The following is a 25,665-nucleotide window of genomic DNA, read 5'->3' as shown; positions in this document are numbered from 1 at the left end:
ATGCACACATTCTTTTCCTAAAGCTTTTAAAAACATCTTCCCTTCACAGATTTTTTAGTTTTGATTTCTTTAGAATTTGAGGGTGTGAACTTAGACTTTGAGCCTTCATGGGGCTTTGCCTCAGTGATGTCATGAATAAGCTTTGACATCAGTGCTCACCAATAACCTCTTGTTAAGAAGCCCAGCCCTGCAGTTTTTATCTTAGATTAATTATCAGAAGCATTTGGCACTGCTCCCACTTCTTGAAACTGTCCCCTTTGGCTTCAAAGGCATTGCTAAGTCCTGGTTCTCCTTTTGCCTTTTGTTGCTCCTTACTCATTTCCTTCATGGGACCCCTCTTCCCCTGCTCATTCCTTCAATGTTGGTCTTCCTTGCCCTTTTCCCTTCTAATTCCACATATTCTTTTGAGACAGTTTCTTCCAAGTCCACGTGGATGTCCCACAGGAACTTCAAACTCAACGTTTCTAAATATGAATGTGTCATCTCCAACCCCATCTTCTCAAATCAAAACCTGCCTCTGCTCAGTTAATTACACCATAGTCTTACCCTTTGTGGAAGTCAGGCATGGACATTTCCTTCTTTCTCTCCAAAACTTTGAAATCTAATCACATTGCTGATTAGATATAAGTCCCGTTGCTTCTGTTTCCTAGGTGTCTCGTGTCCAGTATCCCTGTTTTTTTCTGAATGTCACTCTCCCAGTCTAGGCCCTCATCATTTTTTTTTTTGTCTAGGCTCCCTGATAGCCATCTAATTCTAGTGTCACCTCTTTTAATTTGTCCTCCAAACTGATTGTCCAAGTGACCTTTTGATACGTATATCTCATCCTGTCCCTCCACTCTCAAAATCCTTCAGCAATTCTCCGTGGTCTACAACTTTTTTTTTTGTTAGATCACAGACCTCTTTAAGAATCAAATGAAAGCTGCAGACCTTCTCCCAAGAGAAATGCCCATGCCCACAAAACCATCACCCATGGATCCTTAGTCAAACACTAGCCCATAGAATAAAAGCCAGACTTTTTTTGTGTGGCACCTAGGTGCCTGTACACCTGTGTAGCTTTATCTCTCACCACTTTCTATCTTATATTTTATTTCTTATAATACTAAATTACCCAAGGTTATTTCTTGACACTCATCTTTATTTGTGCTATTATCCCTGCCTAGAATACTTTTCCCCATGTTGTTCACCTGACAAAAAGATTTAAAAGGAAATTGTCCTTTAAGTCTCAAGACAATGACATGCTCCTTCTCCTTGTTCCTACTCTACTTTGTACAAATCTTCAGAGGGATCCATATTATCATGATGTTATGATTCTTCACAGGTCTTGAGGACCATTACCAAGTCTTTTATGTCTCTATCCCCAGTGCCTACATCATGCCGAGAACATGATAGGTATTCAGTAAATATTTGTTTAGTGAGTGAATGGACCATTGATTTGATTTGTAGCTTATAGCCATGTTATACCAACCTTTGTTAGCCTGAAAAAAAAGAAAACAAAACAAAACCCAAAACAGAAACAGACATTGTAGTCTTTTTTGATTCTATTCCTTTCCAGATAGCTTTGGATTATAATATTAGTTCATGATTTTAGTCGAGTGCTGCAGATTTTTCCAATTACTGGATTCTCTCATGCTCACTTGTAGATGATATTTCCCCAGGGAGGGTTAAGGACTATGTGAATAGATTTTAGATTGAAATAAAAATATCACTGGTGTTATCTTGAATGCTTCACAAGAAGTTGATCTCTTATAGCTCTAAGGTTCCTTGAACGTCGCCATGAGCCTCTCCACACATTACAATCAAGAGAATCTCAACTATGTGGTACACATTGGAACATATACCAACTCTAATGGTATTAAAAAGTTGTGTATGTGTGGAGACTGGTAGAATCCACCAGCCAGTAATGGGTGTACTCATAAACAGATTGTGACTGACTGGTCAGGTCACTGAGTCTCAGAGAGTCATGTCTTTGTCCTGAAAAACCTACCAAAGCTGGACGGCTAGATTCAGTGCACAAGGCAAGGAAAAGCCTAGTACAGCCATTGGGATTAGGGGGCCATAACATGGAAGTCAGTGTTAGTTTAGGCATTTAGGTCTTAGATTCAAATCTGAGTTTTGTAAGAGTACTAGCTTTGTGACCTTGAACTCTTTGCACCTCAGTTTCCAAATATGTAAAATGGAGGCAACTCCATGGTCGCAGGTGGAATTGAAAGAGATGATGTTTGACACTTTTCAGCATCTAACACAATAAACATTCAAGGTTATTGATTGCCCTGGCAAGGAAAAATTTTAGGAAAGGTGGGATTTGGGGGTGGGGGAAGGGAGATGAACTGGGGCATCTGGAGCTACATTAACATTGAATGCAGTAATTCATGTTAATGGAGAGGCCAGAAGACTTGAAAGAGAAGAGCATTCTAGATTCAGAGAAAAGCCTAAGGAAAGCACTGTTCCATATCTTAGAGTCTAGGACTGCTTTTCTTAGGAGTAACCTCTTCCTGACTTCTTTCTTTCCTCCTTGCAGGTATGAATGCTGCTGTCAGAGCTGTGGTTCGAGTCGGTATCTTTACTGGTGCCCGTGTCTTCTTTGTCCATGAGGTTGGTCCTCTACTTTGTTTTCCTCGTTCTTTCTCTGTTGTCCGCTTAACCTGTTCCTTCCCTCTCCCCTCTCCTTTCTCTTTCCTTACTTCCCAATTACATTGTTATATCTGATTTGCCTTGGCTCCCTACCTATCTACCTACCTGAGTCACTCCTCCCTGCTCTTGGCTCCAGTAATGATGGTGGTACCCGGGGATCGACACACTAGGTCCTCATGTTGCCTGTTCAATTTAAAGGAAAAAGTGACTGTGTTCCTTCCACCTTCCCTAAAACAGAGAGAGAAGCTAAAATGAATTAGTATTTCACAGCAAATTGAGTATAATCTGGAGATAGAGCCTTAGGAATGAAGAGTCTCATTAGGTTTCTGGAGTTTGCCTAACTTTCTGAGGTTCTAACTCCTCTTTGGTTTCCTTCTTTCCATTCCTTCTCATTCTTTGTCCACTCATCTTTCCTTAAGGTCTATTTGCCTTTCTGCTCTCAATTTTTTTAGTCTCTTGTCTTTTCAAGTTGCATTCCTCTCCCTCCTCCCTCCCTCCCTGGCTCCCTCCAGGATCTCCATCTCTTTTCCTCTGTTGTTACCAAAACCATCCGTTATATAGTTTCTCTGGGAAGTGCATCGGAGGAAATGGGATGAGCTAAGAACAAGAGGAATTAAGATTAAGATTTAGGAAAGAATGGGAGAAACTAAAAGAAGGTACCGAAAAAGTTAGGATTGCCTTCCCTGGACTGTGTTAAATGTGGTATTCTCGCAAGCATCCAGGAATCAGTAATGGGAGGAAGTGACTTGATTATCAGAGAACCTCTTGCCCGGGATCCTGTCTTAATCCTGGGAGTTAAGGGGGAAACCTAACAGAGGCTGAATGGGTATAATGTGCCCCACAGGGTTATCAAGGCCTGGTGGATGGTGGAGAGCACATCAGGGAAGCCACCTGGGAGAGCGTTTCAATGATGCTTCAGCTGGTATGTTCCAGAGGACTCCTATCCTGTGTTTGTGCTGTTCTCATGTGTCACCCCATTCTGGTTTGGGCTTGTGGTTTCCCAGATTCCTTGCCATGTTTGATGGGAAGGGATTCAGTGACAGGTCAAGGGCTATATTTGCCCTTTACTCTTTGCATTTGCAAATATCACCTGGTTTCTTGGAGCAGGATAAGGAGAGGGGATGTGATCACAGGACGGTTTGCTCTTTATATAAAGGTCATGGACAAGACTTGGAGAACTGGCACATAAGCACGTCCTTCTCTGGGGTCACGGGGAAGGTCTGGCCCTGAAAATAACCATACCAGAGGACTGGAGCCAGAGCCAGAAGTAGAGCTAAAATCTGCCAGTCCTCATGTGATGGTGATGAGATGACCTGAAGCCAGGCCATTTAAGGAAGGAAAGAACCCACAGAACTTTTCAGAGTTCCAAAAAGAAGAACCCGAGAATATCCTGATCATATCTACAACCCTTTTTGCTACTTTCTCTAAGTCATGATATAGCCATTTTCTGATTTTCTGAAGAATCTACAAGTTACATTTGTATCCCCATTCTTTACCTCAGTCCCCTACAACTCCACAGGCAGAAATTTAATGTGCAGCGCTTAATGAAAGTTCTATACAGATGTTCATACTGCCATAAAGTAGTCTGAGAATGAGCCAGAATTCTCCATCGGTACCCCAAAGCCCTGGATATCAGGAGCATATATGATTGTTGAAAACCCTAAGTATATTTTCTTCTCTTGGAGTATCTGTACCCAGAGCTATTTTTCCTGTGAACACCTGGGTTTTGTGGCTCTTTCCACTAGCACCATAGATCCCAAGGAGCAAGAAGAAAGATTGGCAGTGCCTGGTTACAGTTAGAAATCACAGTGTGCTGGAGAGAGAAATATATTTCACCAAGCACATGGACACAATTCAGTATTGTTGGGCCAGTAGGGAGAATTTCCAAAATCTAAAGTCCCTGCTACTTGTAAAAAGGTGTGAAAGATGGAGATTATATCAGAGGCCAAGAGGCAGGTATGGATGCCCTTGTTCTCTTTGAGGAAAATCACTTGTTGACAAAGCCTTCAAGGAAATGGGTTGATCTTAGCAGCCTTCCAAGAGGCCTAGCAGAATATAGGAATGATGCCGTGACATCCCAGCCAACGCCATTTCTCTTTTCTTTAGAAGAGACAAATGACTCCTAAAGATATTAGGGAACTTCCTAGGGATACACATTAATGGTTATGTCAGCCCATCGTAGTGTTAGAATAGGGGAAATCTTAACATGTCGAGCCCAAATTTGGCTGTGTCATCTGGTGAGCTGACTTCTACCTCTTCCTCAAAGGGAGGCACAGTGATTGGAAGTGCCCGGTGCAAGGACTTTCGGGAACGAGAGGGACGAGTCCGAGCTGCCTACAACCTTGTGAAGCTTGGGATCACCAATCTGTGTGTCATCGGGGGCGATGGCAGCCTCACTGGGGCTGACACCTTCCGCTCCGAGTGGGGTGACTTGTTGAATGACCTCCAGAAAGCGGGTGAGACATTGTTTTCATCAGTGTTTGTGTGCCTGCACACATACACCCCTTACCTGCCACTGGAGAAAATTGTTACCCAGACACAAATAGGCAGTCTTTGCCCTCCTTTTTCTGCCATTGTTTACAATTCCCCTTGGCTACAGTTCCTTCTCTCTCAGGTCATCGGCTCCTCAGGCATGTCAGGCATTTCACCCAGGGGCTCTTGGTTTGCTTCCCTTTGTCAGGTAAGATCACAGCTGAGGAGGCTAAGAAGTCCAGCTACCTGAACATCGTGGGCCTGGTTGGCTCAATTGACAATGACTTTTGTGGCACTGATATGACCATCGGCACTGACTCTGCCCTGCATCGGATCATTGAGATTGTAGATGCCATCACTACTACTGCTCAGAGGTAGGGGGTTGGAGGGAGGCAGCTTCAGGAGGGTGGCAACTGGGACAGGCTAAAGGGCTAGGGGTGGAGAAGATTAAAGTGTTTGAGTTATGGTGACTATAATTACTAGTTTTCTGAGGCTAGAACACATTCTTAACTAGGAATTATCCCTAGAGCACTGAAATTCCACTGCTCTCTAAATGCGGTAAGATTTACCTCTTGCCACTGTCTAGCCCACTGTCTAGTCCAAACACGTAGCTCTGAGGTCTCTAATACCTGTGGGGTCTCCTAAATGATTGGTGTCCAGACTAAGACAAATCCAAGGAGCCGAAAACCCGAGCCGCTCTTTCCAACCATATCATAGAAGTTGTAGAGGCCATTACCACCACCGCTCAGAGGTTAGGGGACTTGGAGGCAGTGTGGGAGAACGGGAGGGTGAAAGGTTAACAGTTTACCCCAGGGGACTCCTAGAGGATTCCAGGCTAGTTGGGTCCTCTCTTCTTCACTTCTTTTTCCTTTCCCTCCTGCCTTTCCTGGGCCCCCTCCCTTCCTGGAACGGAGCCTCAGAACTGAAACCTTTTACTGCTATGTTTTCTCAGGCCTAGGAAGGGCACCTTGTGGCTCAAGTGTTTTCTCCAGATCTTCCTGTTCTCTCAGGAAAACTGCTGGGAGGACTAACAGCATACATACATCTTCCAGGGCGATTGCTTGGTCTAAATGTGGGTGGCAGCTTGATCCTGGCCATGAGAACACTTGGGCTGTATAGTGTCTGTCTCTTGCAGCCACCAGAGGACATTTGTGCTGGAAGTGATGGGCCGGCACTGTGGGTAAGATTCTCCCTCTTGACTCATTTATCCTGTGGACCCAGCAATAGCCCTTTCCTCTTCCCTGGGGAGTCCAGAGAGGTCTCCCAGCGGTAGCAGATCTGGAGGTGTACATACTCCTCCTGGTGTGCCCCTTTCCCTGTCTCCACTCTACCTCCCATACATACTTCCATGTGCATGTGTGTACGGGAGTGTGAAAGAACAAACAGTGCTCTGAGATTGGAAGCCACTGTAGCAGGTGAGCATGAATAGAAGGTGCTCTCTTCAGGGGTAGAATCTCATCGAGAAGCTGAATCAAGGGTGCTCTTACCTTTGCTCAAGAATTAAATGGAGGATCCTCGGTTTTTTCATCAACTATCGGGACCTGCAAACTTGTTGGGTACAGGTAAGACTATTTGTGGAGTATAACTCCTAGTGTAATGCTTCTGGCTTTCACCTTAGATACTTGGCCCTTGTCACCTCTCTCTCCTGTGGTGCGGACTGGGTTTTTATTCCCGAATGTCCACCAGATGATGACTGGGAGGACCACCTTTGTCGCCGGCTCAGCGAGGTACTGGCACTTTTTTTTGTCCTTAAAAATAAAAAATCCCTCACCCTGTTCCACTGATGATCCATTTCCCATCCATCAATTTCATTCTACGGACCATTTATCTCTTTGTGATTGACCAGACAAGGACCCGTGGTTCCCGTCTCAACATCATCATTGTGGCGGAGGGTGCGATTGACAAGGATGGGAAACCAATTACCTCGGAAGATATCAAGAACGTTAGTATGAAGGAGGCCAAGGAGGTCTTGGATATATTACCCCCCCTCAGCCCCATTCCCTAGTGATTTCTGAGGCTCCCTTCGTCCTTCTGCACATCTCTCTCCAGGTTCCCTGGCCCCTGGTTTCCTTCCACCCAGGAATCAATACAAGATAAGAGCCTAAGTCGTCCATAGTTTATCTGCATCTCTGTTTTCTCTCTTTGACTTTGTATATCCCTTCCTCTGTCCCTCTCTCGGTCTCTTCAGCTGGTGGTAAAGCGTCTGGGATATGACACCCGGGTCACAGTCTTGGGGCATGTGCAGCGGGGTGGGACACCATCGGCCTTTGACCGAATCCTGGTAAGTCATGGGGCTCTGTGGCCTTCCTGCCTTAGAACCCACAACTTGCTGTCCTTCCCCTGCAGGATTGCACTTCTCCATTCCAGGGGCTTAAACACTGGTCATATTGCCCCGCCACCCGCCCCTGGACTGCAGTGGCCCTTGACCCATTCCCATACACTCGAGTTCTCTTCTGTTGCAAATAATGATGAGAAATGATACGTTAATAAGATCGAACCTCCGACACTCAGTGTGAACCCTTTTATCCTACTTCCATCGGAAGAGAGAGGCAATATCCTTCCTTGTTTGATCAATAAGAAGGGAATATTAAGTCTCATTGATCCCCTTGACCACTATAGTGGACATGTTTCTCTGGAATTGGGCACAATCCTTGTGGTTCTGATGGCAAGAAGATGAAGAGTCATGGGGTTTTAGGTGAAATCTGGATAGGGAGGTAAAGCCCAGTAAGTCCCTGGCTATAGTCCTTAAACATAGAACTCAACCCTGTGAGTGGGAAAGAGCTTCGGGTGCCCCGGCTGCCTAGGCCGAGCCTAGACATTAGGCCTGAGCCAGACTGTCTTTGCTCCCTGGGTTTCTGCAGGGCAGCAGGATGGGTGTGGAAGCAGTGATGGCACTTTTGGAGGGGACACCAGACACCCCCGCCTGTGTGGTGAGCCTGTCTGGCAACCAGGCTGTGCGCCTGCCGCTCATGGAGTGTGTCCAGGTGGTGAGTACTGACCCCAGCTCCCCTTCCTAACAGCTCCAAGCCCCTGTCTCTCCGCTGGAGCTTATGGAGAAAGAGCCCTGTTTCCAAGGCTGCTGGGACGGGAGCCGAAGGAAAGGCAGCACAGCGGAGTAAGAGGCAATGGGGAAGGAACGCAGCGGGCTTTGTGTAGTGGCTGTCGCTTCTCTCACTAAGCCTCCATTTCTTCATCTGTGAAATATTCCTAAAGAGATGGGAGACTCTATATCCTACCTAGTAACAAGACTCGTTATCTCATAGTAACTAACCTCAAACCCTTTCGTCAAGTCTTTATTGGAAGAGAAATGCAATCTCTCTCCAAACTTTATTAAAAGCCGGGGAGTATTATTATGGTCTGGGTGGGTAGCTTATGTCTTTCTCTTACTTCTACCCTAAACATGGTTCCTTGAACTAGCGTGAAGTGCTAATACTCATCTTGAGGGTCGTTACAAGGGAGAAGACATGTAAAGGGTCTGATGCAATGCCTGGAAACTGTGCTCAGGAAATGTGGCTCTTATTATAAAGGAATTACTCCGATACCACCAAGTGAACATTGTAGCTGGGAGCTAAGGTGTCTGGCCCGAATGCTCAGGGTTGGCTCCCCACCTCCCGGCCTACTTCTCAGAGACTCAGGAGTCTCAATGACTTACCACCCAGACAGGCTCCAGCCTTCCTTATAACTGTATCTCCAAAAGCCTCAGAGCTAAAGCACTGGCTCACAGAGCAGAAATCAGTAGCTGGGAAGCACATGGCAGGGATCAGCCTTTCTCCCTGACCTGGTTGTCTGCAGGATCTTCTTCATTCACTCACTAGTTTAGAGGCTACTCTGAGGCTGGGGCCTGGGTGTGGAATGGAAGAAGATGCTACTTTATCTGTGAGCACTCCTTGACTCTGCCCATAGTCTAATAAATACAGCGTTGAATCAGCCCTGCTATTTTGCTGCTCATTACTCAGAAAATTAAGGAACAACAAAGATACTTCTGTGAACAGTAGGGGGCATAGAAAAGGTGGGGTGCAGGGTGGGCAGGATGTAGTCACAAGCCCAAAGATGGGCAGTCGCACTGTGGGATGGAAACCCAGCTGTGCAGAACCTGTCTTGGAGTCATGACTGTTGCTGTGCTCCTCCCTCAGACCAAAGAAGTGACCAAGGCCATGAATGAAAAGAAATTTGATGAAGCCATGAAGTTGAGAGGCCGGTGAGGAAATGACCGGAAGCATACTAGCTACAGAAATGAGATGCTGAAATGAAGCCAAAAATCAACATAGCGTCAGACCCAAAATATGAGCTTCTGCCCCTTCCTCTTCTTATTGTCTGTGTAATAGTTCCTTCCCCAAGAGAATTAGTTGTGAGATGACCAGGAGCCTCAGTTCATCCCAAGAATACCCTCCCTGAGATTGGCCTTTTATAATTTGTTATTTCTCTCTGTGGACCCCCGCTAGATTATAAGTTTCTCTCGGCAAGTGGCAGTGTCTTGTGCTGAGCCTGGAAGAAGAGTGTTAGGAGTGTTTGATGAATTAGTGGCCCCTTTGCATACCCCGCCCAATCCCTGCTCTGTCACAGTTATGTCCTTATCAGATTGCCTGGTAGAACTTCACATGGGAGCAAAACCTCAGACCAGATCTGAGGCTGCAGCCCTGGGGACTGGCCTGAAGATACCTATCTCTCTCTTCGTACTTTTTACAGGAGCTTCATGAACAACTGGGAGGTATACAAGCTTCTGGCTCATGTCAGGCCTCCAGTATCTAAGGTACGGGCAAATTGCTCTTCCCACTTCACACTCCCCCACCCCCAATCTCTCTATATGAAATACTTCTCCCAGTTCCTACTACCTACAGCCTTGCCAACTTCTTTGCCCCTCCATCACCTTCAGTGCTGAGTCCCTGACCTTACTAAGATAATTTTCTCTTAGCCACCCCAGGTACCAGCCCTGTGTTCTCAGTGTGCCCTGAATATCAATAACCCAAGACCCATGTCCAATAGAGGGCTGACAATATAACATGCAAGGAATGGGAAAGAGAGCTTATGTATTTCCTCTGGACAAATCTGAGAATAATCACATCTAAGTGTATTTAAGCCACTTCTTCCATTGGAGGAGTGGTTCTCAGTATTTAGTGTGTGTCTGAATTAACTGGGTTGCTTTTGCAGATCCCCAAGTCCCACCCCAGAGGGGACTTAGATCTGGGGTAGGGGCCAGGAAGATGCAGGTTTAGTAAGCTCCCTAAGTGGATTCTGATGCAGGTGGTCCAAGGATCACACTTTGAGAAATGCTACTCTGGAAGGTCTCTTATTCCTCACTGACCATGTCCCCCTCTTTCGCTTCCTCTTCTCATCCTTCTCCACAGGCCGGCTTGCACACAGTGGCCGTGATGAATGTGGGGGCCCCGGCTGCAGGCATGAATGCTGCCGTCCGCTCCACTGTGAGAATCGGCCTCATCCAGGGCAACCGCGTCCTGGTTGTGCATGATGGCTTCGAGGGCCTGGCCAAGGGTCAGGTATGGGGCTGAAAGGAAAGGGTGACCCTCTGGGGCCAGGGAGTAGTCATGGGGGGTAAGTGTAGCAGGGGTGACCTGTCTGTGCTCTTTCTTTCCCCTGTCCAGAAGTAGATGTTTAATTTTAGGGCAACAGGAATAGGCAGGGGCCACTGAAATAAACCCTTCGTAAGCAACATGTCTTATTTAATTTAATTCTCTATCCCAAAGCTCAGCACAGTGTCTGACGCAAGCAGGTGCTCACTATTTGTGAACGAGCAATAAGGGTGGAAGAAGTACATTGAGGTGGGGAAAAACTTATCCCTGGCGTTCCTCTTCCAACCAGATGGGTGTCGGGGTGGGGTCGGAACTCGGGTGGTCTCAGTCCTCAGCACAGTCCTGCGTGACCCTTTTCTGCAGATCGAGGAAGCTGGCTGGAGCTATGTTGGGGGCTGGATTGGCCAAGGTGGTTCTAAACTTGGGACTAAAAGGCAAGTGGCATTATAGGAGCTCCTCTTCCTAGTCACCCCTTCAAGGTGTCCCTTGGGATGTGAGCATCAGTTCATTAGGTCAGGGTCTGCTTGGGCCATTGCTGTCATCTGGATCCTCTACCCGCAAGCTCGCAGTTGCTTCTGGGAGGGCAGACATACCCATGCAATATCTTTTGGCAGCTCTGGCAATTTAGAGCCCAGTGTGTGTCCTTGGATAGGAGTGAGAGGCGGGGTAGGGAAAAGGGCAGAAGTCAGGAAATTATGTGTCCTCTAACGCTAACTTTTCTCTCCCTCAATTTTGCTTTCTCCTCCCCAAATTTCGTTACTACCACCCCACCCCCACCCCCATCATCTAGGACTCTACCCAAGAAGAACCTAGAACAGATCAGTGCCAACATCACTAAGTTTAACATTCAAGGCCTCGTCATCATTGGGGGCTTTGAGGTGAGTGCCTGCCGTTTCCTCCTCTCTCCCTCCCACCTGTCCCTGTCCCGCCTCATTCCTGCCCCTGCTGCTTCCTTTTTCTCAGGCTTACACAGGGGGCCTGGAACTGATGGAGGGCAGGAAGCAGTTTGATGAGCTCTGTATCCCGTTTGTGGTCATTCCCGCCACGGTCTCCAACAATGTCCCTGGCTCAGACTTCAGTGTGGGGGCTGACACAGCACTCAACACGATCTGCACGGTGAGAGCCCACCACTCCCGCCCCCGCCTCTGGCCGAGATTATGTGCCCTGGACTGAGCCTGGTCTTAGAAAGTGAGCTGTATTTTTTTGTACCAACCGAATGGCAAAGCTTGAAAAATGCTTCTTCAAGTCCAGGCATTTGCATAGACTTTATTTAACCATACACGTGATGTTTATTCTCCTCACCTTGTGAGTCCTCTAACCTAGAATTGCACCGGGACCCTGCATACCAAGTGTTTTTTCCTTTCCGAGGTCATGCAGCCTAATATCCCTCCTCCGAGTAACAGAAAAGGTGGGAACCCTTCCTTCCCAGGAGAGAAATTCCTCAGTGTGCTCGGCAGTTGTGCTTGCCATCCCTGAAGGCAGGGACGTGATGAGGTGTAGGGGCCCCGATGGCCTGGGGGAGGAGATAGTTCCAGAGATGGATTATGATAAGGGCCACAGAAATGACAAGAATCAGAACCCTGACCCTGTCTTTCTGTGACCCCATTGCCTTTGCAGACCTGTGACCGCATCAAGCAGTCGGCAGCAGGCACCAAGCGTCGGGTGTTTATCATTGAAACTATGGGTGGCTACTGTGGCTACCTGGCCACCATGGCAGGACTGGCGGCTGGGGCCGATGCTGCCTACATTTTTGAGGAGCCCTTCACCATTCGAGACCTGCAGGTAGACGGCCATCCAGAGCCTGCTGGGTAGCTCTCCCGTGCCCCAGCTTGTCCCCACTGTCCCTGCAGTGACCTGTGCTGTGAGAACTCAAGATGAGGACAGAGCTGATTGGTCTGTGAAGTTCCTGTGAGGGGACTAGAAAGAGCACCGAGCAGTCATTCTCCGGTGTCACCTTGCACACATGACCACAACACCTGATGTTGGAGCATTCATTTTGAAGGGTGGCATGTGTTGCTCAGCCCTTTATGTGTGTTTTTCATTTTATCTTCACAACACACATGCAAGGGAGAGATTATCTTCATATCACAGATGAGGAAGGTTTAGAGAGGTTAAAAACTTTTCTAAACTCGTGAGGGAATAGGTGGTTTAACTGACTGAGGAAGTTTGTCATCTTTCTCCTACATCACGCCACCCCTCCCGGTTTCCCTCACTACCAAAATGGACTCTTCTCATTCCATTTTTGAGGGGCATACGCTTTTACCTCCAGGGTGGGTCTCTGACTCCTGCTTCACAGAGGGACCATGTCATCCTTATTTTCCAAGATTCTAGTTCACTGGAGGAAAAAAGTCACATGGTGGAGGGGTGGCAGGCTGAGGGAGCGCCCCACCCCAAGGGTCCAGCCAGCCCTGCCAGGAGTGGAGGGCGGGACTCTTCTTCCCCCACCCCCAACTCGAGCCCAAGTGAAGTGACTGATTCCTCCCGGGTACATGCATTTAATGACGTCTGTCGAGAGCAGAGGCACCCCTCTGAGGGAAAGGGAACCAGAAACCCCTGGAGAGGGAATCTAGGAGGGGGCGGAAGGGAGCTGAAAACCGACAATCACCATGGCCGTCTCCAGCTCTCCCTCTTACATGTCTATCTCATTTGGAGTCTTCGTTTAAATTTCAGTCTGCACTGAACTGTGTAAAGGGATCAGACACAGTTCAGGCCCAAGAGTATAAACAGCTCTCTTCCGTGTCCCTCTCCCTCCTGGAGAGGCCTGGTGGGGAAGAAGAGGTCTCTGCACTTGCCTGACCTTATCCACGCCCAGCCAGGCTTAGGATTTACTGTTTCATTTTCAGGCGAATGTTGAACATCTGGTGCAAAAGATGAAAACAACTGTGAAAAGGGGCTTGGTGTTAAGGTACGTCATCCATAGTTTGTTCCTAAGTGAGGAGAGAAAGTAGTCGGGCTTTGACCCTAGCCCACGGAATGGATCTGTGGTTGGGACATTATGAGGAACCTAGATACACAGGGAGAGAACCTGAACCACGGGAGGGGATAGAAAAGGGCAGGACAGAGCCTGTAACGACAGAGGGGGTGGAGGGATGGGGAGACAACCAAAGTAACAAATTGTTGGTCTCTACCTGGCAGGAATGAGAAGAGTAATGAGAACTATACCACTGACTTCATTTTCAACCTGTACTCTGAGGAGGGGAAGGGCATCTTTGACAGCAGGAAGAATGTGCTTGGCCACATGCAGCAGGTTGGGAAGACACCCCAGTCACACTCTCCAGACAGTAATAAGCCCTGACAGCCATCGAGGCTCCCACTGGCTTTTGATCTGCTGGGGGCTGTCAATGCTGCCATAGAGCATGAACCTGCAGTCTTTTATAGTCAGAGAATCAAAACATCTTTACCCTGGAAATGGCCTTACAGGTTGTATGGCCCATCCTCTTCATTTAGGGCAGGGTTTCTCACCTTGACTCTATAGCCATTTGGGGCCAGATAATTCTTGTTGCGGGTGGCTCTTCTGTGCATTGTAGGATGTTCAGCAGCATCCCTGGACTCTGCCCGTGAGATGATAGTAGTACCTCCATCCCAAGTTGTTAACAACTAAAAAAAATGTCTCCAGACATTGCCAAATGTCCTCTGAAGGGCAAAATTGTCTCCATTTGAGAACCACTAATTGAGATAAAGAAAATGAGTCCCAGAAAGGAGAGATAACTTTTGTCAGGGCCATTCACCAAGCTTGGGAAGAGCCAGAATGAGCCCAGGCCATAGCTCTTCCCACCACACCATTTTATAAGGAAGCCGTGGAAAGAATACAGGCACCTCACTGCTGTTGGGCTCCATCTCCACTAACTGGGTTTCAAGAGAAAAGGAATTCCTTTCTACCACACACATGAAATCCCCACCCAAGGTGGGCCTCACTCACAGATGGTACTAGTGGTCTGAGGCCTCCCCCATACCAAACGTCCCCAGCTGATGCTGCTTAACCATTGACTTTCACTTTTCTCTAGCCAGCATCTCAGTTTGTAAGGCCTTATCGGCCCCTGGAGGAATGGGGTACTATTGTTTTAAAGCATGAAGACCTATTTCCTGTTTTTCCTCCTCACTTTCCCACCTGCTTTCTTTTAGTTCAGAGAAAATCTACATGTTTTATATTATTCTGAGGTGCTACCAAGGGCATTCTAGACTGGACAACAAGGATTGTTTCGATATCATAGATAATGGTGCCTGACAAAAGCTGCTAGGCCGAAGAGGGGTAGAGAAGTGACCAAGTGGCCAATAAGACTAGAAGTAAATGAACAGGAGCTATGGAGCTAGAAGAGGCCATTGTGAGACGAGTCATCCTTTTTAATTAGTAACCCTTATTCCTGACAAATGGCCAAATATGCTGGGCCAGCTCACCCTGGTTCCCAGAACTGTTTAAGGATTTCCTTTAGATTTCTGGATTCCTGTTTCTGCCTATAAACCTGGGGCCTATTCTTCCCTTTTTCTCTGTATATTCAGATATCTCTGTTACTTCATTAGAATCCTTCCCTCTGTAATGTTTATAACTCTTTTTCAAGGGTGGGAGCCCAACTCCATTTGACAGGAATTTTGCCACTAAGATGGGTGCCAAGGCTATGACCTGGATGACCGGGAAAATCAAAGAGAGTTACCGTAACGGTAGGTAGGGTGAGAGGGTGAGCCCCCTCCATAGAGGCTGTTTCCCCAGTTTCCCCAGTAAAGAAGTTGACTGACCATCCCTTCTTGCAGGGCGGATCTTTGCCAATACCCCAGATTCGGGCTGTGTTCTGGGCATGCGTAAGAGGGCTCTGGTATTTCAACCAGTGACTGAACTGAAGGACCAGACAGATTTTGAGTGAGTACATCTAGTTCCTGGAGTGGTTCCCTCCCTGGTAGTTTCAAAATCTGGTTTTCCCAGCCTGCTCACTGCCTTCAATCTTTTTCTCTTAGGAGTAGCACCTGTAGTTGTACCTAATTCAGATCTGATGCCCGTGCCCTCAGTCCAGCCTCTTTTGCTCAGCTGCTTCCCATAAGCCTTTGATAGAAGCTGATTGCGGTGCTGAACTAAATCATCATTTACCTCATTCCTTTGTAGGCACCGCATCCCCAAGGAACAGTGGTGGCTGAAGCTGAGGCCCATCCTCAAGATCCTAGCCAAGTATGAGATTGACTTGGACACCTCAGAGCACGCTCACCTGGAGCACATCAGCCGGAAGCGGTCTGGAGAAGCTCCTGTCTAAACATCTTTAGAGTGAGAGAAATGGATTGTCTGATCATGGTCAGCTCACCCAATAGATCCAAGTCCATGTATTCTCAAGTGTTGTAGCTCATTTTTTCATTAGGTTTCCTTTTACTCTGTAACTGCAGCCATGATCAGATCTGGCTAGGGGGCAGTGAGTAGAAGCTCCGTTTAGGTAGAATTTATCATGGCTTCTATCTCAGCTTCATCCATCATACGAGACTGGGCTCCTCTACTGCTACTGCTGGATTTCAGTTACTCGGTTAGAATTTTCCTAAAAATAAGCTTTATTTATTTCTTTGTGATAACAAAGTCTTGGTTCCTCTACTACTTTACTACAGTGACAAACAATAACTATACTAATAAATGCCAACTGGTCACTGTGCTTTTGGTTCTCCTGTTATCATGTGCACAAGCAGAAAGTAGTATTATCAGCCCTGAGCTCCAGACTACCCAAATAGAACACCTGGGAAAATGCAGCCCATGTGATCACCCCATGGACTTCTGCAGCATCTCGTCTCTGTACACAGGGTCCTAGAATACTGGTCCTCACCCTCATCCTTCAGTAGTCGCTCCTACATGCTCTGCAGTCAGTATGATGTTCCAGTCTCCTTTAAGCTAAAGTTGTGTTCCACCTCTTGATCGTGAACGTATTACCAGAGTTGCTTTTCTCCAGCCATTCCATGATCTCTACTCCTTCACTGACAACCCAGGGTTCTTCCTTCCTAAGTTTGCCCCTGTACTCCTTCCTGAATGAAAGTCAGACTCCATTTTTGGGGAGACATGTACATTTTGAAAGCCTGAGACACCCAGTCTTGGACCTGGTTTGGTGGGTTGGTTGAAATACTGCTTTAGAAAGATGTCAGTTCTTATTCAGTATAATTTGTTTTGTTCCATAACAGCTTCTTCCTCCTCATTAGCCAAGTGCCCATGTAATACAGTTGGTCTTCAGGACTGGGACTACAGATTATACATGGCTTCTATCTCAGCTTGTCCCTGTCCATGCTACATTTAAGGTTAGCCTCCAAAAACCAGATCCTGGCTCTTAGCACAGGCATATATATACCTCCCAACTCAGTTTCCTCACTTGCTTGATGAAGCAGGAAGGAGGTTCAAAGTAACAAGGGGTAGTAACTTAACAAAGTAACTTTTGCTGGCTATCCAAAGTATTACTACTATACCCTACAAACAGTTCTAAGTAGTGACTGAAAAGACTTGTCAGAGCCTAGAATTAAAGCAGCCAAATGCTCTTTGTACAGGAATTAATAATAAATATCAAACACATCAGCTGGAAGCGGTCCGGAGAAGCTCCTGTCTAAACATCTTTGGAGTAAGGGGAACAGATTGTCTGATCATGGTCAGCTCACCCCCCGATAAATCCAAGTCCGTGTACTGAATCTTCAAATCAGCCTGATTTGAAGTGACAGCCCCATCTTAGAGATGAGGACATTGGGGCTCAGGGTGATTAAATGATGTGGGAAAAAGTAGGAACAGTAGAAATTGCCAAACTTGCTTTTAAAACTGTTTATTACTTTTTTTGAAGTGCACAATAAACACCAATGGCAAAAGGGCAAAAGCAGACGTACCTTTTAAAATTAGCTGTGTCAGCAGATTCTGTTCATTTTTATTCGTAGTTTGCAATTGTTTTGTTTTTTTTTTTAATAAGTTTTTTCAGATTTGCATACCAGTCATCTAAGATCAGTAACAACTTCATCTAGTTTAGGAATATGAAAAGGAAGAGTATTGTTGACTAAGTATTGTTCACTAAAACAGATTATTTAGGGGTAGGTAGGCCATCTCAAAAGAAGCTCTTATAATTCTCTTCCCTCACTCCCCAACTCTGCCCGCCCCCACCAATGTCTCGTATAGATCAGGAAAAAGCAAAGTTTTCAAAACAACTGAAAGAAAAATAACTCTGGACTCCTAGCCGAGTGAGCTTCGTATAGGGAATGAGGAAGACCCATGGGAAAAGGCAGCCCAGCTCCTCCCCTACTAGAGCAAACACCTTCCTCTGTGGTGCAGAAAATGCCTGCTAAGCCATTGGAGCAAGCTTTGGCTTTCAGGAAGAGAAAGAACTGCAGTAAAAGAAAAGTTCTTAGGACTGCTGGAACCTGCTGTCTCTTCTACCATGTAGAAAGCAGTGAGACAATCTTTCTGAAATAACATTGCTCAATGATTGTAACCCTTGGGCACAACCATGTAAAAGAGGAAAAACTGCTCTTTCCTCTGATGGTGAGAAAGGGGGCCAGTCCCTTCTGAATGCCCCATGACATGGCACTCTAGAGATACTATCCAGCCCACTTCTCAGTCTGCACACTATTTGAGGTTGTAGTATTTTCATTGTGGAGCCACAATGTTAGCTGGAATTTTCTTAAACTTTTTCACAGATAATTGAAAGGCTTCTAGAGAGATTCTTCCAAAACGTTATGTCCCCAAAGGAAAACCAAACACACATTCTTTAAGTACTTTACATCTTCCGAGAGATATTTAGTTGCACTGTTGACTTTTTCTCTAAAGCAGAGGGTAGGGGAGACCTCTTTGCAGGTTGCTACGTAAAGAGCCAAGTAAGCAGTAAACACGACAAAAGTGAGAGATTTTTTTTGTTTGGTTACTTGGTTTGGGGATAGGGGTGGTGTGGAGGTTACTGTTGTGACATGTTGCCTCAAAATATAAACCACACAACAGGAACGACTGCTTTTCCTGTTTTCCAAGACAAAGAACTGCAGGGGAAAACCTCACCCAGAGTCACCTGCAAATGTCTCCTGCAGACTATTCTACAAGTAACAGATATTCCTTCAGAGAAGCTGGCAGTGGAAGGCCCTTCACTGCATCTGGCAGATACTGGAGTCCCAGGCTACGTCGCACAGCATAGCGAGAGAGTGTTTTTAGAGTTCCTGGGGCTGAGCACAGAATAGTCAGTTTTTCACATAGCTGCTGGTCTCTGGCCACTTCTCGTGGCATGGTGCCATTTTTCCTTAATTCAAAGTGTCCAACAGCTCGATGGAGGAGCTCAAAGCAAGAGTCCTCTTTCTCAGTTCCAAGTCCCCTGACCAGCAGAGCCACCAGACGGGAGATTGGTGTCTGGCCTTTTAGGTTGATTACTCTGACCTCTGCACCATAATCAAGAAGGATGCTAACGCTCTCAAGATTCCCTTTCATGGCAGCCCAGCTGAGTGGGGTATCATTGTTGTAATCCAGGGCATTGACAGAGGCCCCACTCTCTAGGAGGGCCCGCACGCATTCAGCATTGTTCTTAAAGGCTGCCCAGTGAAGTGGGGTGTCTCGGTTGCCATCCAGTGCATTGGGGTTTGCACCATACTCCAACAGGACCTCCACACAAGCCTCATCCTTCTCAGCTGCATAGTGGAGGGCTGTTCGGTTATAACCATCCAGGGCATTCACCTGTAGAGAGGGAGGAACTATATTACAGTAGATAGACTACTGAGAGGACAGGCAAAGTAGCTTGCATGTGTTTATCCACTACCTTTGCTATGTAATGTTCTGAACAAGAAGGTCAATCAGCATTTCCCAGGGGGCCTTGGTGATCAAGGTGGATCTATGACAGGAGCCTTAGGAACAAATAGGAAAAGAACTGTCCCAAAACAATCAACGCTATTATGTGCATTGATCGGCTGGCTATCATTTAGGTGTTTGCTGCTATGTTCTTATTTACTATTCACTAGAACCTCTACTATAGAGTAGGGGCTAAAGAAAAAGAAGATGAAGTCTAAGTCCTTGTAACTACTCTGAAAGACTTGGAAAGTGGCTTAAATAAAGGTTTTGGATTATTTTACTTATCCTAACTCTCTCTATCCAGTGCCTAAGGACAACCAGACTGAAATATAATGCGGCCAAACAAAGTTCTGCCCCTGTAGCTGTACTGTGTTCTTTAAGCTCAAATTGTTAATCCAAGCCAACCTCTTGCAAAAATATGCTGTGGAGTCTATAAAAGAACCTGGATGAAAGCATGTGGAGGAAAGAACACAAATCTCCCCATGCTGGAAAAGCAGCTGGCTTGCTAAAAACCAGTATCACCTATGATTTCTGAAGGCTACAAAGTTTGTAAATAATATATTATCTTGCCCCATAAAATGCAATAAAGAAAAACTGAAATATTGAACAAAGTTCAACCTTCTATTTAGCTAAAAATTGTCTCCCCGCCCACCCACGTCCCAAGATATTTTCACTTTTCATCACTGATCTTAATCACTGGCTTTCATTTCAAGGTCACTCACAAAAGTTATGGCATAGATAATGAATGACAAGGAGAGAACACCATGGCTGTGTGGAGATGAGGATGCTAGGGGCTGCCGCTTAGGCTTACTGACCAGTGTGTTTGGGGCCTGCACACCAGCTTCTGGGCATGTCTGATTCAAATTAGCACCTCAGCATATGCACATTCAATCTTGCTTACCAAGAGTCAAAACTGCTAGTATATTTAACAAGTGCTTAGCAATTACTACATGCCAGTATTCTAAACACTTTACAACCTTATAAAGAAGATAACCATTATGGGGAAACTAAGGCAAAGAAAGGTTAAGTAACTTGTTCAAGGTCGCAGCTGGAAGTAACACAGCTGGAATTCAAATCCATGAAGTCTGGGTCCAGAGTCTATTTTAATCACTCATTGTACTATGCTGCTTCTTGCTAATGCCAACATAAATTAATCTATGGTATTTATGTTATGATACTCATATTAGGAGGAATACAGAAACAAGATATACTAAAACAGAGAACAATTAGCAGAAATAGCATGAGGAGCCCAATCCTGAGGAAGGGATTGCCTGATGATACGTTTTTATCTCCCAGTGACAGAGGTATGAGAAGTGCTCGTCTGGTAGCAGGTCTCAAGTGGTTTAGATTTAATCAGAGTTGAGGGACCTCTGTACTTACAGCTCCTGGACAGTCAACAAGCAATAAGAAGATTAAATGGATATAAAAACAACCCCAGAAGGAAGGCTAGGAGAGAAAGGGGAGATAAAATTCCCTCTTCCTGGAGCCATGGACAACTTCAGAAAGAAAGGCAATGAAATCCTTAATGTTTTATATACCTGCCATTACATTTTGCTTTAATATTGGCTATACCAATGTTACCATGAGCTAGAAAGTGAGAAGAAAGGAGAAAAGAGACAAGAAATTTTAAGAAAATGTGAAGTTCAAGTTTGAATGAATCATTAATGTGACAGTGTTAAAAACATTACCTCGGCTCCTTTTTCCAGGAGTAACTCCACACAGTCAGCATCTGACACCATGCAGGCACAATGCAGGGGCTTCAGTGTGCCATGGGTACAGTTCACATCTGCTCCCTATGGGCAGAGGGAAACTTCAATCAGTGTGCTCAGCTCATTGAACAGGATGACACTCAGAACTGAGTCCTGAGGGGAAAAGAGTTTCTAACTCTGATTGTACTGTAAACAGACTACTGGTCCCGGTTTCTATTCCTATTAATCAAATAACATTGTGATGCTAATATCCAAACCAAGCGAATACACTTAAGATGAATAAAAGGGACTGTCAATTCTTTAGATCAAGTTATGAAGTTTCTCCACAAGGTAGCATGCTGAAAGGTCGTTTGGACATCGCTGAGGAGATAACCTAATGTGTAAATGCAGTGGGAACCTTATCATCAGGCAGGAAAGCTGGAAAAGCTTTCTATGGCCACCAATGCTCTGAAAGTCAGGAAAGTGAGTCTGTCAGATTGAAACCAGGCATGTTCTTTTTGCCATTCCATAGATGACCATCACTAATAATAAGGTCACCTTAATGTTATCTTTCTGTTTACAAACATCGTCAAAGTAGCCTCTTAGTAGCAGTATTCTCTGCCACCCAGCCCCTGCTAGTAAAGGAGATGGCGATACCACAGTCAGACCAAAGTCACTGAATGACTCAGCAGCAGAGCTAGAATTAGACCGTGACAAAATTTCTAATACTGAGCCTTCTGATACCACTTTTGCTGAGAACAAGCTAAGACTGTATGACTTTTTCTTCTCACAGCTGTGTCACACAACTCTGAAGCAGCTACAGGATTCCAAGCTGTCAATAAGGATTCTAAAGTTGTTGAAAAGAATGTACAGAAGTAACTATCTGGATGTATTTTCTAGTGATCAAAAAATCACCCTGTAACTTCTCTTCAAAAGGAATAATATACAGAAAATGGTATCAAAGACCTTCTAGGATACATTTGTCATACAACAGAATCACTGAGCAGCAGTGGTTAAATATCAGATACTAAGGTGTTTTCTTAAGTCAAAAATTACCATGCATTTTAGGGGCTGATAATATTCTCTACAGAACTGGAAGTGGTAGCTGTTGTTAAGACAGAGGGCAAGTGATGTCCCTGCATGTAATCATTATTAACCACAAGAATTTGAAAACCACTTCTGCTTTGCTCATCTCCTTCCTCCCTTAGTACCACATGTATAGAAGACTTTGAGCTTGCTGGATCCCACATGCACCATATCCAGACAGAGATTTTACAAAGAACATGAGACTGGGGTTATCCAGAACATATTTTCCAAAGAAAAGTATCATGCTCAAAGTGAAAAAGAGAAGAGAAGAGAAGCAAAACATAGAGAAAATATATTTCGGTGGTCAAGTTAATACATTTAAGAAGATTATAAAAACTCTATGATCTCGAGCCAAGTCAAAGCTATAAATCAATAATCTATTAGGATTCCCCAGGAACTTTCCCATTTCACCTCCCCAAGGACTCTCACATCAGTAACAGCACACTCACCCCTCTGATGAGGTCCTCTACATTATCATGGGGGAAGGAACGAATGGCAGCGATTGTTCGGATTAAGCGCTCTGAGAGAGAGTATTTGCTCTGAATGCTCTGCATAATATACCACATACTGGAACTCATCAAGGCTCACGGTATGTTCACATGCTCCAAACTGCCTGAAACAAACAAGTTTTAGGCATACACAATATCGCTGAGCATATCTGTCCTTAGTGGGAGGAGTTCTCTGAGGCCTTCCACATACTAAAAGCAGATTTCAAAGAGATCAATGATTAATTAATATCATTTTCTCTTAATTATAAGGAAACAGATCAATACTAGTTGCTTAAGAGGCTGGGGAAACCTGGACACAAACCATCTGACCCTCAGAGCCTCTGTTCTGCTCTCTGCCCTAGTCTAGAACAAGATATCCTCAAGAGGCTCTAGACCCCCGCTAGAGTTCTGTGGTTAAAAATGAGAGTATGTAGGGCGGGGGCGGATTTTTTAAAAGCTGAAGATGTCACAAAACATTCTTTTCCTCCTCTGAATTTTGTGGTCTTTATTATCAGCACCACCTTTATGTTATTTGTTACATTTGGCTTTGAAGTATGGTTATGCCCATATGGTTTTTCCATCTAAATTGTAATCAATTGGAAGACAAGGTCCTTGTCTTCTACTTTTTTGCCCATGTAAGACTCCATGGAGTCTTACAAAAAGCAGGTATTTAATGAATATTGGTTGATTGATGGACTAAAGGGTATGGATGTGATTGTTACCTATGAGAAGAGAAGGAAAAGGCTATGGAACAAATACATCTATGTTAATGACAAGGCATGTGTGAAATAGTTCAAAATGTTTTCAGAAAAGAAAAAAATGGGAAATGTTTGAGCTAATATTCTAAAATAAGGGAGGAATGCAAAAATATAAACTCTGGATTCATCTATGTAAAATTAGAAAAAAATTCCAAAGTTCATACCTATAACACAGTTGTAGGAAAACGAGCAGATTTGAGTGCTAAATGAATTAAAAATTTTAATAACTGGTCATTTGTGACAACTGAGAAATAGATTTGGGCAAACATGTTGAAACCACAACATCACAGAGTTCTAGGATGGAAGAAGAAAAATAATGCAATAAACTTAAATTCAACTATAGTAAAAGTTCGGTTGCATAACAGCCAAAATGTTGAAGAACATTTAAAATTACAGCAAACAGGTGGAACACATTAATAAAAAAGCACATATCAAAAACTGTAGAGAAAATATAGTATGCATATGAGCTCTCTATGTGTAACTGTTTAGGAATCCATGTTCTTATTAAACTATAAGTTCCTTGGGGGTTAATATAGTGTTATTTTCAATAGTGCCTGGCATAAGGCAGGGTCTCAATAAATATTTGTTAAACCAATGTAAAGCTTATTATTCTGGATCCTAAAAAATTCAAGACTTATAATATTGTAATAACTATGTATGGTGTCAGGTGGGTACTAGACATTGGGGGAATCATTTCGATGGTTATGTAAATGTCTAACCACCATACTGTACACTCATATTTTAGGTAATATTAAATGTCAACGGTAATTGAAAAATAAAAAAAATTTAAATTCAAAACTTGCAGTAAACATGTTATGCATATGATGATTACTAAGGGAAAAATCCTAAACTTACTTGTCATCGCATATTATGTAATTTTTGCTTTTTGTTACACAGTATCCCCTCACACATTATGTAACATACTATAAACTTTAATAGTTTCTATTTTGCTAATCGCTAGCCATTTATCTGTTTAAAATATATACAGTACTAATTTATAGAATACAAGTTAAAAATATTCAATTCATAGGTATCAATGATTCTAACTGGGAATTCTTCTCCCTCATTTTATTATGAATGAATAAGCTTACACACTTGTTTATGTTTCTCTGAAATTTTCTAGACACTTTAGACTTGGCATATGTTTTAATCTCTCCAACAGCCACTAAATTCCTCAGACACAAGGGATCTGTATCTTACACTTCTTCGTTGCAAGGAAGAAGGTGGAGAAAATGGCATTTGTATCAGAGATTCCAAGAATGGGGGTAGGAGGCAGAGCATCTGAGGTGGAAGGCTTAGACCGAAGTGGTTCTGTTAAACTGTTTCTGGGCCACGATCATCTGAAAAAGCTAAAGAAACCCTGCAATCATTTTCGGGCCGCTCTTGGACCCCAGAACTAATTTATAATATGACCCGTGGTCCTCTGCTGCTGCTGCCTCGAAGTTCCTGATGAACAGTGAAACTCCGGGGCACACTGGCAACATTTACTGTCAGGAAGGGTCCAGGAAATCTAAACACCTATCTCCGGACAGCAGCCCGAGCACGGTTTCAACCCCAAGTGGCCCCCTTACTCTGCGGGAACTGAAAGCCCTCTGTCTCTTTTCTTTCACTTCGAATGCAGAGAAAACACCAAGGGTTTTTACTGCGAAGCTAGAAGCAAAGTGGGAAAGAGGCGACATTCAACAGCTCTAATGCTAGGGAGGCCATGGCTTCCGCTGGGGCGGGGAGACCCTCGGCCCAGCCAGAGGCTCCTCAAACCCCACCGCACCTGCTGGGGGAGGGCTCGCGGAAGCTTTGTCTCTACGAGGCAAGAAGTGCAGGGTAAGGGCACGAAATGCGAGTGGTGTCACTTTCCTCATGGGCTCCCCAAAGATCGCAGCAATCCCGGCAGGTCTCCCGGGGTTGATACTTTGAGGGTCGCGCAATCTGCGCCGGGGGAGCCCCAGAGGCGGGCCAACCTCCACCCCGATCTCCCCGGGACCTGGAACGATGTCTCGGCCTCGAGGGCTCACGGACGCCGAGCGGGGGAATGGAGGAAGCGTTACTGGGCATGGTGCCCGGATCAGGGAGCCTGGCTGCAAGCATTCCCGCAGCGCGGGCAGCACTCACCGAACTGCTGGGTTGAGCTGGGTCGTGAGAGCCGCTGTCAAGACGTGACCCGGAAGCATAAACTGCCTTTAGCTGGCCCCTCTGTTTACAGGACTTGAAGAGCTACTAGGATGAGCGCTTGCGCACCGAGCCGTGTCCGTAGGCGGGACGCGCCTG

At 45.2% G+C, this 25,665-nt stretch overlaps 2 protein-coding genes across 5 annotated transcripts in view; one reads left to right on the top strand and one right to left on the bottom strand.

Moving 5' to 3' along the window:
• PFKM (phosphofructokinase, muscle) overlaps positions 1-16,252 on the top strand; it is a 43,844-nt gene extending 27,592 nt beyond the window's left edge. For both annotated transcript variants that reach the window (XM_039882186.1, XM_039882187.1), the window contains 21 exons: positions 2,519-2,592; positions 3,476-3,553; positions 4,898-5,087; positions 5,312-5,477; positions 6,239-6,283; positions 6,722-6,830; positions 6,950-7,045; positions 7,292-7,384; positions 7,965-8,090; positions 9,237-9,301; positions 9,790-9,853; positions 10,449-10,598; positions 10,995-11,065; positions 11,422-11,509; positions 11,595-11,747; positions 12,249-12,413; positions 13,475-13,536; positions 13,767-13,878; positions 15,188-15,287; positions 15,378-15,483; positions 15,724-16,252. In XM_039882186.1, the coding sequence (XP_039738120.1) occupies positions 2,519-2,592; positions 3,476-3,553; positions 4,898-5,087; positions 5,312-5,477; positions 6,239-6,283; positions 6,722-6,830; positions 6,950-7,045; positions 7,292-7,384; positions 7,965-8,090; positions 9,237-9,301; positions 9,790-9,853; positions 10,449-10,598; positions 10,995-11,065; positions 11,422-11,509; positions 11,595-11,747; positions 12,249-12,413; positions 13,475-13,536; positions 13,767-13,878; positions 15,188-15,287; positions 15,378-15,483; positions 15,724-15,868 (2,258 nt within the window). In that variant the 3' untranslated portion in view covers positions 15,869-16,252. The remainder of the gene's footprint in view (positions 1-2,518; positions 2,593-3,475; positions 3,554-4,897; positions 5,088-5,311; positions 5,478-6,238; positions 6,284-6,721; positions 6,831-6,949; positions 7,046-7,291; positions 7,385-7,964; positions 8,091-9,236; positions 9,302-9,789; positions 9,854-10,448; positions 10,599-10,994; positions 11,066-11,421; positions 11,510-11,594; positions 11,748-12,248; positions 12,414-13,474; positions 13,537-13,766; positions 13,879-15,187; positions 15,288-15,377; positions 15,484-15,723) is intronic.
• Positions 16,253-17,376: 1,124 nt separating this feature from the next.
• Positions 17,377-25,665, bottom strand: ASB8 (ankyrin repeat and SOCS box containing 8). Of its 3 annotated transcripts, none has more exons than XM_039882193.1 (4): positions 25,510-25,665; positions 22,604-22,767; positions 21,069-21,173; positions 17,377-19,269 (listed from the first exon to the last, which is right to left on the bottom strand). In XM_039882193.1, exons 2-4 carry the CDS (start codon positions 22,730-22,732, stop codon positions 18,637-18,639), a joined length of 867 nt encoding a protein of 288 aa, XP_039738127.1. In that variant the 5' UTR covers positions 22,733-22,767; positions 25,510-25,665; the 3' UTR covers positions 17,377-18,636. The 3 variants fall into 3 exon arrangements, with proteins under 3 accessions (XP_039738127.1, XP_039738128.1, XP_039738129.1); XM_039882194.1 differs by having other exon boundaries at positions 22,604-22,763; XM_039882195.1 differs by lacking the exon at positions 22,604-22,767 and having other exon boundaries at positions 25,510-25,649.

The sequence above is a fragment of the Pteropus medius genome, unplaced genomic scaffold (assembly GCF_902729225.1).
Source record: "Pteropus medius unplaced genomic scaffold, Ma_sr-lr_union100, whole genome shotgun sequence".
Classification (NCBI taxonomy): Eukaryota; Metazoa; Chordata; class Mammalia; order Chiroptera; family Pteropodidae; genus Pteropus; species Pteropus medius.
This window is presented reverse-complemented; position numbering and strand designations above follow the sequence as displayed.

What these genes read in the sequence shown, in the direction of transcription:
- ASB8 (XM_039882193.1), bottom strand. Translation starts at nt 22,732, where the DNA reads ATGAGTTCCAGTATGTGGTATATTATGCAGAGCATTCAGAGCAAATAC. An exon ending in TAGAGGACCTCATCAGAGGG is followed by an intron (nt 21,174 to 22,603) that starts GTGAGTGTGCTG and finishes CTCTGCCCATAG; the next exon opens with GGAGCAGATGTGAACTGTAC. An exon ending in TCCTGGAAAAAGGAGCCGAG is followed by an intron (nt 19,270 to 21,068) that starts GTAATGTTTTTA and finishes CCCTCTCTACAG; the next exon opens with GTGAATGCCCTGGATGGTTA.